This window comes from Mesitornis unicolor, unplaced genomic scaffold (assembly GCF_000695765.1).
Source record: "Mesitornis unicolor isolate BGI_N332 unplaced genomic scaffold, ASM69576v1 scaffold29629, whole genome shotgun sequence".
Classification (NCBI taxonomy): Eukaryota; Metazoa; Chordata; class Aves; order Mesitornithiformes; family Mesitornithidae; genus Mesitornis; species Mesitornis unicolor.
Genome location: NW_010209809.1, coordinates 1 through 14,017, shown reverse-complemented (window position 1 = coordinate 14,017; position 14,017 = coordinate 1). Strand labels below are relative to the sequence as shown.

Genomic DNA, 14,017 nt, shown 5'->3' with positions numbered 1-14,017 from the left:
CTGTTGTGTTCTTCCGTGGGCATCTGATGCTATTGGACAGCATCCTGGGTTGGTTAGCCTCTGGTCTGCGCCAATACAGAGCCTTTGAGCTTTACGTCCTTATCACTTAGCTGCTAGAGAAGTATTCTTCAAAGGCTCCAATTTTAATTCCCTCAGAGGTCTGTAAAGGTAGGACATAAGTGACATATATATTAGGAAATATGCTTAGGAACATTCCCAGTGACTGAAGCAATCTGGTGTGGAATAATCTTCATCTCTTATTAAAATCTCTCAGTTTGACAACAGCACAATTTCCAGTTGCCAATCGAAATGAGCCTAGCTCATGTGAATTCTCAAACCATGCCCAGGAATTTTAAGAGTTTGCTAGTGGGCGCAGGCTAAAATTCTGCCAGAGACCATCTGAAAAATTAAGCAATGTGGACCAGTTGTGTTCCAGTACCCGGGAGTGTTTCCAGGCACTGTGCAATTTACAGTTCTAGCCCGAGTGCTGCATTTCTATCCAGTTTGAAGTACTGAACAGAGAGAAATTTAGTTGCATAGTAGGGCTTCTGTGTGTGACCACCCTAGTTACTGTTTGCCTTTTACAGACAAAATCTCTTTGCTGATTTTATGAGTAAGAATAAAGTTCAATTGGATTCTTAAGCTGTATAAATCTTGTGTAGAATTAAAATCTAAAGCGTAGAAGTCATGTGGGGTCATTTGAACTTTACTGTGATACCAGCTGGGAAATCATCAAAGCTGCTGCCTAGAAGAAGGAACAAAATTAAGAGATGCTTTCATAAAGATGAAAAGTAGAATGTATGATTTTTACCTTAAAAGTAATAGCTATCTTTTAATTTTAGACGATGTCCTCAGCAGTTGTTCAAATATATGCAGCAGATCGCAATGCCGTCTGGTCAAAGAAATGCTGTGGTGTAGCTTGCCTTGTAAAGGACAATCCGCAGAGGTCATATTTTATCAGAATATTTGACATTAAGGTAAGCACATTTTTTTCTTTTTCTTCTTCAGACTCTAAGCTTGGTTGTATTCATTCTCTGTTCTGAATTGAATGAGTGTAGGTTGTCGTAGCTACAGACTCATCGAAATTCTGAAGTAAATTGTTGTGCTTTAAGCAGTGCAATTACAGTGCTTATTTATAGGCAAGTGCAACTTTTTGGGTATTCTAAATATAAATTATTTCATAGATGACAGCTTTTACATATGAAGTAAACATTGGATACAATTTTCTTACAGCTCACAGAAGCTGTCCTCTACAGATCTGATTAGTCAAATTACTAAAAGTTTGTATAGTGTCACTGATACGGATAGCTGTCAAAATTCTAGTGGATGTCACTACTTTGGATGATGATAACAAACTAGTTGCTGTCTTCTATAGAGGTGGAAGCAATCTTTTTCGTTAGTGTTTGGTGCATGTGAAAGCTGCAGGACAAACAAGTTTGGGGTTTTTTTCTACAATAATCATACTGAAGATATTTGGCCTATTCTAATATTTCACTCAAGACAGTGGGAACTATGAGTTGAAGTGTTCAAGATGTGTTTTCATAACAAAAATGATACTGAGAAGCTTAAGTCCTACTGACTTTGGCTGAGACTTTGGAAAGTTTCCCATTATCTCTGCAGCCCAGAGCAGCTCGTTATCTGTCAGCATTCAGTGCTTGAAGTCTCTCAGATTTGTCCAGGCTTGCCAGTTGACGCTGGCATTTGACTTTGTGATTTGGTCACTTGAGTATTAGACTTAGTAAGAAACATGTTCCTTGAGTGCCGAACTATAATGCCATTTAAATATAGAAAACTTCTTAAAAAGGTGAGATTTTTTTGTTCCCTTGAAGTTAACTGTTCTCGAGTCAAGCCTGAAATAATAACATAGTGGTGGAAGTCTCCTTTGTTGTTATAGCTGTTGTTACTGTATTCCTATCACTGGTCAGTATTGCTGCTTCTGGTATCACTACTGCAGGATTGTAGAACTTGAAGGATGTTTTTTGAAAACACCCAGGAATTGGAACAGAACACAGTGACCTGATGGAATAGTCTTCCTCTTCCATAACTTGCAGTATACTACGATTTTTGAGTGAGCTCATTCATTGCATGAGTAGCAAGGTAGATGCTTAACACCATGCAGCCTCCAACTCTTAATAGATTCTATTATGAAAGAACTTGAGCTCTGAAATTCACCCAAGTTTTTAAAATTTTTTATTTTTTTTCTTTTCAGGATGGGAAATTATTGTGGGAGCAGGAGCTGTACAATAACTTTGTATATAATAGTCCTAGAGGATATTTTCATACCTTTGCTGGAGATGTGAGTCTCAATGTCTTTGAATACCTATTTTAAAATGCCTTTTATTTAAACAGTAGCTTCTTTAATATAACTGAGGTTTTTATTTCATTCTGTAAATTACTTACGAAAGTACAATATTGTGTTCCTTGAAGCTTTTTAAACTTATTTATAAAAGGATTATTTTGGATCTCAACTAGAAATCTGAATCCATAGGATAGAAGCATAAAAGTCAACTCTTTATTTTCAGTTTCCTTTAATTGAAATTGTTTTGACATGCAGATGTTTTTTGTGAAGTATCATATATTCTTGAAGTACAAATTTTCCTCTCCCCTCTTTGATTTCAAGCTACAAGATTTTGCTCAAATGTGTTAGCCTTGGTCTCTATAAACTTGATGAGTAGACAGACATTCCTAAGTTAGTGTTTCACTGAGACTTAGTTTCAAATTTACAGTTATGACTTTTTTGTGATTATACCTTCAGAAGGTATAAGAAGACATTTAAGAAAGCCTTTGAAACATTGGGTGGGGGAATATTAATGTTTTTCAGACATGTCAAGTTGGTCTTAATTTTGCTAATGAAGAAGAAGCTAAACAATTCCGCAAAACAGTAACAGATTTACTTGGACGACGGCAGAGAAAATCTGGTAAATATTCAAATTAATCTTAAATTGAGGCTTGTTTATGTTGTCTTGGGGGGAGGCAGGAAGTTACCTCTACATCTGAAAGCTGGAGACACTGCTGTCATATATATGTATTTAGAAGTAATTGTGTTATTGAAGCATGCTTCTTTTCTCTATTGTGCAAAACTAATATTTTTCTGGAATTTAACTTAATGCTCCTTGCTGTAAGTTCCCTTGTTAGCTGAGACTCCGAGGTTGTGGTGTTTGAAAATACAGATCAGGAGGAAGTAAAAATGGTAAGCTGTCACTGGGAAAACTAGCAGTCTTTCTGTAAGCTGTTTTCACATTTGACTAAACCCTCTTTTAGCTCTGGGCTGTTTATAACTGATTTGTTTAAATTCAGCCCAAGTGGGTTGTAGCAGAGATTTTACCATCTGGTATGTTCAGTAGTTCATGTGAATGCATTTTTGGCATTGGTCCAGCGTTTCATAGAGAAGTATCTTTTATTTAAAACTAGCGATCTTGGCGGAGATCAGAAGACACGATGTGCCTGTCCTGTCTGTCGCAGCACAGGAGAGTCTGAAGCACAGCGTGCTTTTTGCCAGCTGCAGGATGCCTTAGGAACATGGTCAGTGTTTTCAAGGGAGCTTGGGCTTCCTACAGATCTTGTCTTGGTGCTTTTCCAGGGAGCCCATAAACAACTTGCCTGTCTGACAGCCATATGTCCATGAAGAATAAGGTGACATAAAACATAAGCTGGGAACACATGGATGTGCTCAGGCTTGCTGTAAACTGTAGCGTGGACTTGTGTCCAAGCTACAGGATGCGTTTTTGTAGTCCGTTTTGGAATCGAATTGCACTAGCAGTGCAGTGTAGACTAATGTCAAGTCCTTATCTTGGAGTGCCATCCTTGCAAGTAGCCTTGGGAACCTACATGATGATCTAGATGTATTCACTGAAATGGCTTCTTTAAGATTGCCTCTGCTCAGAATTAGAGTAAGTTCATAGGTTTTCATGAACAGAAGTGAGGTCATTAAGAAATGACATTAATAATGTTTCTCATACTTGTGTAAAAGTAATCTTGCATCAGCTTGCATCTCCTGTTTCTGAAGTTTCACTCTAACTATGATGAGTCTAAAACACAGTGCTACAGTGCACTTGAGAGGAAATATGTTTGCATTATTGACCATAGCAAACTTTGTTGGAAATAGTGGTTCAGTCAAACCTGTTCACAGAGCAGAGGTTCACCTCTCTCCTTCCACATAACTTTTCTTCACAGGACTACGTAAGTTTTTCTTGTTTACTCTTTGAGTTAATATCTTATTTTGTGTGCTCAAACTCACATTGTAGGATGAGCTTACTCCATACATTGTCTTTTAACAAGCAAACAGCTTCCCCTCCCCAAACACTTACAACTTGAAGACAACTTCAATTAAAAAAATAAAACAAAGCAAAAAAAGAACTCTCAAGTTTTTTCTTGTGAAGAGCTGCAAAAGAAGAATTTCAATCAATCAGGAGTTTCCTGAGTCGAGCCACCAGGTGGAGTTCTGTGTTTGTCACTGCGACTTTATCTAATTGTGCTTCTAAAATAACAGGCTTTGCACTTGTCCAAGTCAAAGCTGATTTGCTGTTGGTGTTTACTTATATAGAAATGCTTATATAATACATATATTAATTTATACATTGATTTATGTAAAATACAGATTATATATAAAAGTTGTTTATTACTTATATCTATAAATTGTCTGTGTTCTAATGCATCTTAACCTCTCAAACAGAGGTAATAGTCTGATAGTTTTGATGCTTTTCTGTTTAATGGGATTCTTACTCCCACGCCTTCCAAAATATTTTTCATTTTGTAGCAAAGCCACCTGACATGCTTTCAACTGAAATGAACACTCCATGCGATCACTTAGCAGCCTGTTATAGCATTCAGGGCTTGCTAGGAGACTTTTCCAGGAGTCTTATGGAAAGCTTATGTTGTTGGAAGGTAGCAAGAACGGCAGTTCTGGCTCATGAAACTGTGTCTAGGTGCCGAGACTACTACACAAAATATTGTCTAACAGCTGCAAGAAGAGTCAACAGTATTCTGATCTTCCTCACTTGATGTGAAATGCACTCCAGTATACAGACAGCTCCTGAGTAGGTGCATCTGGAGTTCCAGAGAGGTGAAAGTTTGGATCCAAATAGAGAATGTACCAAAGCGTGTAAATGTATGAAATATCTAATAGTGAATAGAATGAGGGACGAGGGCTGAGAAAGAATTATTGTTGTGTTGTCTTAATCTTTTTAATATCAGGCTGGTTTTCATCTAGCTGAATTCTGATTTTTTAATTTTTTTTTAAGTCAATTAAATTCTTAAGCTTAGGTTAGGAATAAATTACTTTAATTAGATAATTTCTCTGGTATTTCTTATTACTTAAATAGTCTCCCTATTTACTTCTTAAATGGATCCCAAATAGTTTCCCCCTTAAGCAGAGTGAACACAGTACTCTCAGTGCTTGTCAGTGTAGTGCATTCTCACTTTGGGTATTCTTGCATATAGGTAGCATTAGTTTTTATTTTTATTATCTTGCCTCAGAAAGGTTAATGTAAGTTCACACACGGGTGTCCTCTCCACATGCTGAGCACTCGGCCTTTAAAGGGCAGCAGAGACTTGCAGAGCAGAGCCTTGTTCTTAGCTGCCTGTGTGAAGGAGGCGGCTTCTTGGCTGTTTTTTATGGACCCCTTGTAGCTCATAGGTGGGAGCTCCGTTAGCCCTCTCTGAAGCTGCCTTTTTCCTCTACAAGCTTTTAGCTCCTGATGCCCTTAATAATGTATTCATAAGCTTCAAGCTGGTAACTTAATGTGGAGAGCATATTTATTTTTTTGTCTTTGATCACAGTTTTTGGTTTTACTGCCTGGGAGACAAGGGCATCTCTGAAGTGCTCAGCTTGCATTGTATTCAAGTCTCGGCAGAGATTATTTTTGCTTCCAGGAATTCTCATTGAAGGGAGCTGTGTTTTTTTGGACAAAGGCAGCTGGTGAGGTTGATCTGTTTTGAATCACTGGGCATCTCCATCTTCAAAAAAGGAGAAATTTGCCATTGTATTCAAAAAGGTCATCTGCACTTCAGAACAGAGTTCATATTTCCTAGTCAGCAGTGGGAACCGCAGAAAAACAGATCTGGTATTTCTGGGCCACAAATTAAACTTTTCTGTACGCAGCAAAAATTACAGGAAGTGTTTAAAATATCTTGCTTTGTTTTCCACTATCTTTTCACTTGAACTCTTTCTTCTAATGAAGATTGTAATGGATTTCCACAATTTGGCCCAAGGCCAGTTAACACTTCCTGTGAATACCTCGTGGATTTGCCAGCTTCCCATCCTGTCCCAAATGACTTACAGTCAGTCCTGCACTCTCCTTTGCTGCATCCACATTGCTGAATAAAATTCTAATTATGTTCTAGAAGTTGAGTTTGGGTTTGGGGTTTTTTTATTTGTTTGGTAGGTTTTTTTTATTTGTTGTGGTTGGTTGGTTGTTTTTTTGTCAGTACAAAATCAGTGGCTTATTAAACGGAATATTCTAGAAAGAGAAAGCACAGTATTTGGCCAAAAAGCCTTATTTTCTCCCCTCAGATCTGATACCTTTTGCTGAGGCACCCTTGCAGAGGTTTTCCACCTCTGTGTCTAAAACTATCCCACTGTGAGCTGAAGTAACTGTCTGTCTTCATGAGGCTTGCTCAGCCAGAGCTGATTCTCAAGGGGTTTTGGTCACTTTCCTCTGATGGTTTGAAGACCTTGACAAGTTTTTAATTCTTACCTGATGATCACCTGACTGATACGAGGCTGACTTGCCTTGCACACTTAACATTGTAGATTTTTAAAAGTATTGCTAGGACAAGATCAACACCATCTGGGGAGGCACCTTCTCCCTTCCCCTTATGTTTGTGTCTGGAAAAAGACACAGTAAGTTAGCAGTTTTTCTGGGACTTGCTGAAAAGTGAAACGTCTGTTACAATTTCTTAATACAAAACTCTTGGGAGTCATCATTAAATTTCAAGTACTCCAGATCTGACATGGAGACATATACAGCCTTCCTTGTAGAGCCCTGGTTTTTGATGTGGTGAGATGACAAATATGTGGGCAATTCTAGAATTTTTAAGCGTGTGTGTGTAGGTACACAAATAGTGTAAATGTACTGGGGGTTTTGAAGGACAGTTGCAAGGTAGGTAAATGTTATTTGTGGTGGGTTGCAGGGTGGGTAAATGTAGTGGATTAGAATTAATAGGAAGTGAGGAAAATCTCCTTTAAAGGAGAATTTACTGTTATAGGCAGAGAGAACAATATTGTATAAAACTGCTAATTATATTTCAAATAAAAATGAAGTAACAGTCTCATTCAGTGGAAATCAGCAAGCGTAACACTTCAGAAATCTTGCTTTGATAGGTTGTACCGAAACAGCTGGTTTTTTTAATATTTCACCTTACTTTGGAGTCAAAATGTCTGAAACTCAGGAGCCATGTGCTTCTGCTCCTATTAAGTTTGCTCACTTGAAATCTGTGCTTATTATCCAAGGTGAGGGTTTTGTGGTTCTGTAATGCTTGCTTTCAACTGCAAAACAGCAGGCTTTAAGGATATTACTAGATTCTTGAGTTTGAGTTCAAGGTCATTGAAAGTTTCACTAGAAACACAGAATGATTTTATTTTCCTGTGATACCTATGAATAAATAGCTCTTTTTCTTTTTCAACAGAAAAAAGACGAGACCCACCAAATGGTAAGCTTTTTTTGCATGAATCACTGCATTTTGTTTTTTCCTACTTCTGTCGTTTACTGTTTATGTATAGCTTTGTTTTGGACTTGTTGAGGACAGTATTGTGGTGGCAAAAGTAGTAAGCTCTTATTCTGGAGGTTAGTATATTTGTTTTGTTTCTGTTCGTTGGTATTTGTTTAGTTGTAGCTTGAACGATTTGTGGCTTAGCTGGCATTTGTGAAGAAGGTTTTTGGAGAAGTGTGTTTTGTTGCAGATAGGACAGAGGCTCTTCAGCTTCAACTGAGAAGAAAAATGTGTACCTTGCATTTGTTGCTTTGTCTTCAGAATATGTGTATATAGGATCACTATACAGAACCTTGCTGAAAATAAAAGTGAGCCTGTCTGTCTAAAGGCAGGCATAGTGATGGCAGACTTCATAAAACATCCATAAAATTTCAATGTCAGTGTATGTAGCTGTGTAACATAGCCTTTTAGTCGTCTGTTATATGTTTGTCAATATTAAACTTTTTTTTGCATGTAGGGCTATTTGAGTCTATTTGCCTCTCAGGAGTACATCTGACCAGTATGGAGATACACATTCCTCAGGAGATCCTCTCATTAAATTGATGGAAGGAGTCAAAACTATGTATCAATGTGATAAAAAAAATTATACTATCTATTGTTAAGTGAAAAATGCACATCAATGAGTATCAAGTTTGAAATCTTTATAGTTTTGAATTCACACTGCAGTTAAAAAGTGATTTCTCCTGTGACATTTCTGTTGGTGATCCAGATCATAGGTCATATCACTGCATGTGTTAGTTTGCTGCTTGAGCAAGGGTATTGTCATTTGATCAGCTGAGGTCCCCTTATGACCTGAGGAGGAAGTCTTAAATTTGTACTAACCAAGAGATCCAAGCATCTCAGTAGGTCACCAAAATAGGTAACAACTAATCCTGAATTATGGCATCTACTGATATCTTTTTATATCCAAATAAAGCCTCCCTCATGTGGAATAATTCTCAAACAATTACTCTCTTTTCAATTACTCTACTTTTCATAAACATTAAGTTTTGAGGAAGTTCAGGCAATCATCAGTTTGAAGCAGGCATTTTTAGTATTGATTCCTTCAACTGGTACTGGGTGGTTTTGTTTTAAATCATAGTAATACCATCCATGGCAGCCTTACCAGCTTTTCTGAGCTTTCAGAAGGTTTTAACTGTTCTGCCTTTTGAGCAGCATTTGCTTCTGCTCACCTAAACAGCTCATCCCTGACAGCAATGTCTGGAATTAAACAGCAGTGATGACTGTGGTGACACCTACCACAGAAAATTTAGCCTTTGCCTTTACTGTAAATGTTACCAATAATAACCCAAACTGTTTGTTTGTCTAGTTTGCTATCTGTGATTGGAATAAGATCTAAGAAAACTAAATCTGCAAAAACTTCTGTGCTTAAGATGCTCTCATAATTAAACCTATAAGACCTCAGGCAACAACATTTTTTGAGAAAATCATTGCATACTAAACTTGCGTTCATTGATCTTGTGCCTTTATCTTGAATATACTCAGTATATAAGTTTATATAAGTTTATACTCAGTATTTCAGGTTTATAGTCACTAGTCAATCTGAGCATCTCTGCTTTTCAGTAATTTTTTTCACTAGGAGTCCTTGTACTCTTTCACAACCTGTCCATCTTCCTTCTCTGATTCTGTCAAATGCTGTAGTGCCTGGCTTCTCTGCTGGTGAAGAGGTAGGTGTGTTCGTGCCCTCTGGAGTCACAGGTGAGACACTCAGGGCATAGGTCATAGCCTCTGCATTTCAGCATTTGGCATTCAGGCTGGAGCAAATGTATACTGTCAGCATGAAACTGGAGAAAACTGTTTTAATAGCAGCTATTTTTTGGTTTACTCTTCATATGTAGTGAAATTCTATTAGGAATGCCTGCTTTATTTGTACTGAATATCAATGCGTAATTACCTTTAAAACTGAAAAACAAGAACAGTCACATTTTTGTGCTCACGTGATCCGTGCTTAAAATGCTGTGGGGAATTTTGTTTTAGCGGGGCTTGTTTGTCTGGATTTTCTGCATACGCTGAAGCTGCATGGAAAAAGCACTCTGTCTTTTCGTATGACGTTTTTAATGGTACGGATTTAAGATTTTTTTTTTGTTAGAATTGCAGGATTAAAATAAAATTGGCATTAACAGTTATGTAAAATGTATTAGTATGTAATTTCCTGAGATTTATGTTCTGCTCATCTGTAATAGCTTGGTCTCTTTATGCAAATAAAGAAGAGTTACTGTAGTTGAACTGACCTCTTAGTGAAGTTCTGGATGAAATAAGGATTTGTCGGAGAATTAGTTTTTGAGGGAATCTTTTAGAACCATGTGGCAGAATTTTGTTTCAGCTGCAAATTAGAACAGTTTGCATTTATGTTAGAACTGTGTGTAGTCTGGGACAGATGCCTAGAGTATTTCTACATAAAATACAGAGAATTTCCTAGAATTAACACTTCAGAATGTTCTGTACTACATTTTATGGAGCCCCTTCTGAAGATGTCACAGATATTGATAGCAGTGGATGCTTAAAGCCACTCTACTGTCAGGTGCTTCCTAACGATGAGCTCTATATGCCTCTCGCGTCTTCGTTTATTGAGCTGTCTACACCTGATGGGGAAAGTGCATGTCTTATGATGGGAAAAATTTTACTGGATATAAATATGGCAGTGCTAGAAGAGTACAATTCTTTCCAAGGTTCTTTTATCCCTCGTGGACATCTGAGGTCTAAACATGACGGTAAGAAAAATTTTCATCTTTAAGACGTTACTGTGATCTCTTGTGTGAATATTATTAGTAGCAAGGAATCAGGCTATCAATCCTTAATTTGAGCACAGCTGAATAAAACTGCAGTTTGCAAATGGCAGCTGTTTACATAGGTACAACCCTGTATGGTTGGTTCAGATTCTACATGCAGAAAGGTGCATTTTCAATGTCTGTTATGAATTGTGAGAAGAATATCACAAACTTTCTAGCATTGCAAATGTACGTGTTTCTTTTTGAATGTCAGTGCAGCTCTTGAAATTGTTAGTATCAATGTAATAAGTGAAAATAGAGAGAAGATAATAGAGAAAATATAATAGGTGATTAAAGTGAAAATGAACTCCTATAGTGGTTTTGGTTTTATAGCTACTGAAATTAGGACTGTAATTTTCAAGTAATCCTGAAGATTTTACTTTACTCTACTTGTTAAGTTTTGGATTGATAATATTTGATTAGTGAATTTAATTGTAACTTTAAATGGAATTTTAACAGTACAAATGGTTTTGCAGAGTCATATGTGGACAATTTGTGCTTTGGTATTCTCAAAGGACAGTTGTGTAGCCTCTTAGCATTTCTAGATCAAAGCATTTCTGCTTGGCGGAAAACACTTTAGAAATTCTTCCTGCAGATTTAATTCTTGTCCTTTAAGAGTCGTACAGGAAGGTTGGAGTTGTCATGTTTTTAGATGAGTTTTGTCTAGCCCAGTCATCTTTCTGTTCCTGTTTCTTCTTCTAACTGAGGTGTTAAACTACAGATGTCGCCTATGTTATCCATTGTATTGTCTGCGTCGCCTTTCTGATTTGGACTTTGGACTGCGAAGCTTTCGGCTTGTTGGTCCTCTCAGAGTGCTTAGGAGAACTTTGAATGATCCATACAAAATTCAGTTTTGTGTCAAAATGAGGTTCAGTTTTCTGAAAGTCTAATTAGACATTTTTGATCATCTGGTCAGTAAGACTGGATGCATAAGTCTTATTTTAATTTATTTCTAACCATTGGGTAGTAACTCACAAGGAAGTAAAGGATGTTTTCAAACTATTTCTGGCCAAATTGGTCTTAAATTGCCTGCTTAATCTCATTCTTTCAAAACTGAAATTATTTATCCTTTTTGCAGATTTCTTTAAAAATATGTGTCTGTGTATACATAGAGAGAGAGATGAATGAAAATGCATTAATTGTCTCTTAATATTTAAATACTATCATCACTTGCTTATGTCAGGAGTTATCTTCTGTCAAAGCTAAAAAGCCTGAGTGGAAAACATACTAGGTATGTTTATTTGCCAGTATTATGCAAGTAACATAATCCTGAAATTGGCAGGAGTGTGGTTCAGATGCATTTTAAATAACTGGAGTAATAATTCAGAATTGCTTATAATGAAGAACAGATATTTGAGAACATAATTCAGAATTTGAGTGCTGAATTTGTATTTCTGATGCTGTTTTCACTGTCGCTACTCTTCAAGCTCTGTTTCTTACTTGGGACTTCAAATACTTTGCAAAACTGTCTAAGAGTAAGAAATCATGAATAGTTATATAGATGATGTCCTATAATTGAAGACACTGGTGTGTCCAGCGCAGCCTTCCGATGTTCCTGTGATGTTCAGGTTCTGTGTGCTGTGGCAGAAAGCATTCCCATGGGGCTTATTAAGCCAAGGTTCCTTCTTTTTTAAGATCAGTTTACTGTGCTGCCCAGGCAATGGCATGCTGGGTGTCACTGCTTATGGCACTCACTCCTTTGACCTTAGTTCGGATTGTAGCTATTGTTGCTTAATGTGTCTCATTCCTTGTGTTCTGTGCACAGGAAAACTCTTCAGTTTAAAATTACTTTCTTTGCCCAGTTTGCAAAGAAAGTGAATTCTAGTTTAGAAATTTTTTCTGCCATTGCTCTGCTCTAGCAACAATCTTTTTTCTTCACCAAATAGCTTAGTCTATGCGTCGAATATCCAGAAGCCAGATGGATGCATGCAGCAAGTAGAGCTATGGCTGCAGTACAAGTGTTTTACCACTTCGTTTGTAGGTTAAATATGGCTTTGTTGAAACACAGTAGTAAAAATCCTTTATTTTACCTTCACAGGCCCAAGTCTACCAATGGCAACTGTTGATATCAAAAACCCAGAAATTACAACTAACAGATTTTATACTCCACAAGTCAACAATATTTCATATACCAAAGAAAAGAAGAAAGGAAAAACTAAAAAGAGAAGATTGACAAAGGCAGATATTGGAACACCATCTAATTTCCAGTAAGGACTTTCTTGAGTTCGGGTTTGAGTTTTGGTGTGTAGGGTTTTTTGTTAGTGGATTTTGGGTGTCGATTACACTTGCAAATGCTCAGGGCTTGAATGCGTGGCTGTTGTTAGGTTATCTGAACGCAGTGAACGCCAGCTGGAATGCTGCAGGGTTTAAAAGCAAGTTAGCTTATACACAGGTGAAGAGTTTACTGCAGCTGTAAGCAAAAAGTAATTTGCTGTCCAAAAATACTTTGAGGAAAAAAAATCAGCTACATTGAGATGTCTTATTGAAGTAATCAGCTCAGTGCAGGCTCCTATTCACCCTCAGTGTTCAACTCTTTAACACTGTTGTTCTGAGGGCTGTGCCTGCTTTGCTGTGTTTCGTGATGCAAAATACACACACAGGTCCTAACTTGCCGTGGCAGCAGAAATGGCACAGCCATGTTTTTATCTTTGTTTACAAACTTACTTATTCCAATGTGTGGGCTGGGACCCATATCTTGTGACGAAAGTACAACGTGCACGTATAAACCTCTTAGGAGTGGGTTGGATTTTCTGTTATATCTTTTCTTACGTATCTTCAGTCTCTTAGGATAGTTGCAGTGATCATTTTAAGCTTCGCTTTTGTAAACCTTATTTTGGTCACTTTACTGAATTAATTATCGTATTCCTGAACTGTAATTTGGTATTTTAATCTTCTGCCTTTTAAAATAAGTGTACTTCTATTTGCTAAAGTAACAGGAATTTAAAGAGCTTGCATTAGTTACAAGAGAGGCCAATTTCTGTGAAGTATAGAAAACCAGTGTGAGGTTTACATGCCAAGTGAATGTCTTGTTCTTTTGAACCGTTATTTCACATCACTTCCACTGTCATACTTTGCAAGAACAAAACTCCATAAAGGCATCACAGGTGGAGTACAGGGCTGCTGTGAGGCTGTGCAGGGAGAAAATTAGAAGGGCTAAAGTGCAGCTGGAACTCAATCTAGCTAGTATTGTTAAAGACAATAAAAAGGGTTTCTATAAATACATTGGCAATAAAAAGAGAACTAAGGAGAGTCTCCCCCCTCTAGTAGACGTAGGGGGAAGAATAGTAACTGGGGATGAGGAAAAGGCTGAGGTACTTAATGCCTTCTTTGCCTCAGTCTTTAGTAGGAAAACCAGCAATATTCTGGGTATCCAGTCCCCTGAGTCGAGGGACAGGGATGGAGAGCACAGTGAAGCCCCCATAATCCATGAAGAGGTGGTTAGTGAGCTGCTACACCACTTAGATATACACAAGTCTATGGGGCCAGATGGGATTCACTCCAAGGTCCTTGAGGGAGCTGGCAGAAGAGCTCACCAAGCC

The 14,017-nt window shown here is 37.5% G+C and overlaps 1 protein-coding gene across 1 annotated transcript; it reads left to right on the top strand.

Moving 5' to 3' along the window:
- Positions 1–845: 845 nt before the first annotated feature.
- Positions 846–12,685, top strand: LOC104547337 (neural Wiskott-Aldrich syndrome protein-like; the record flags this gene model as incomplete). The annotated part of the gene is made up of 5 exons (XM_010192978.1): positions 846–977; positions 2,210–2,296; positions 2,822–2,918; positions 7,627–7,650; positions 12,517–12,685. Coding segments are annotated over exons 1-5 (509 nt in total), but the record flags the coding sequence as incomplete, so codon positions are not given.
- Between the last annotated feature and the right edge of the window lie 1,332 nt (positions 12,686–14,017).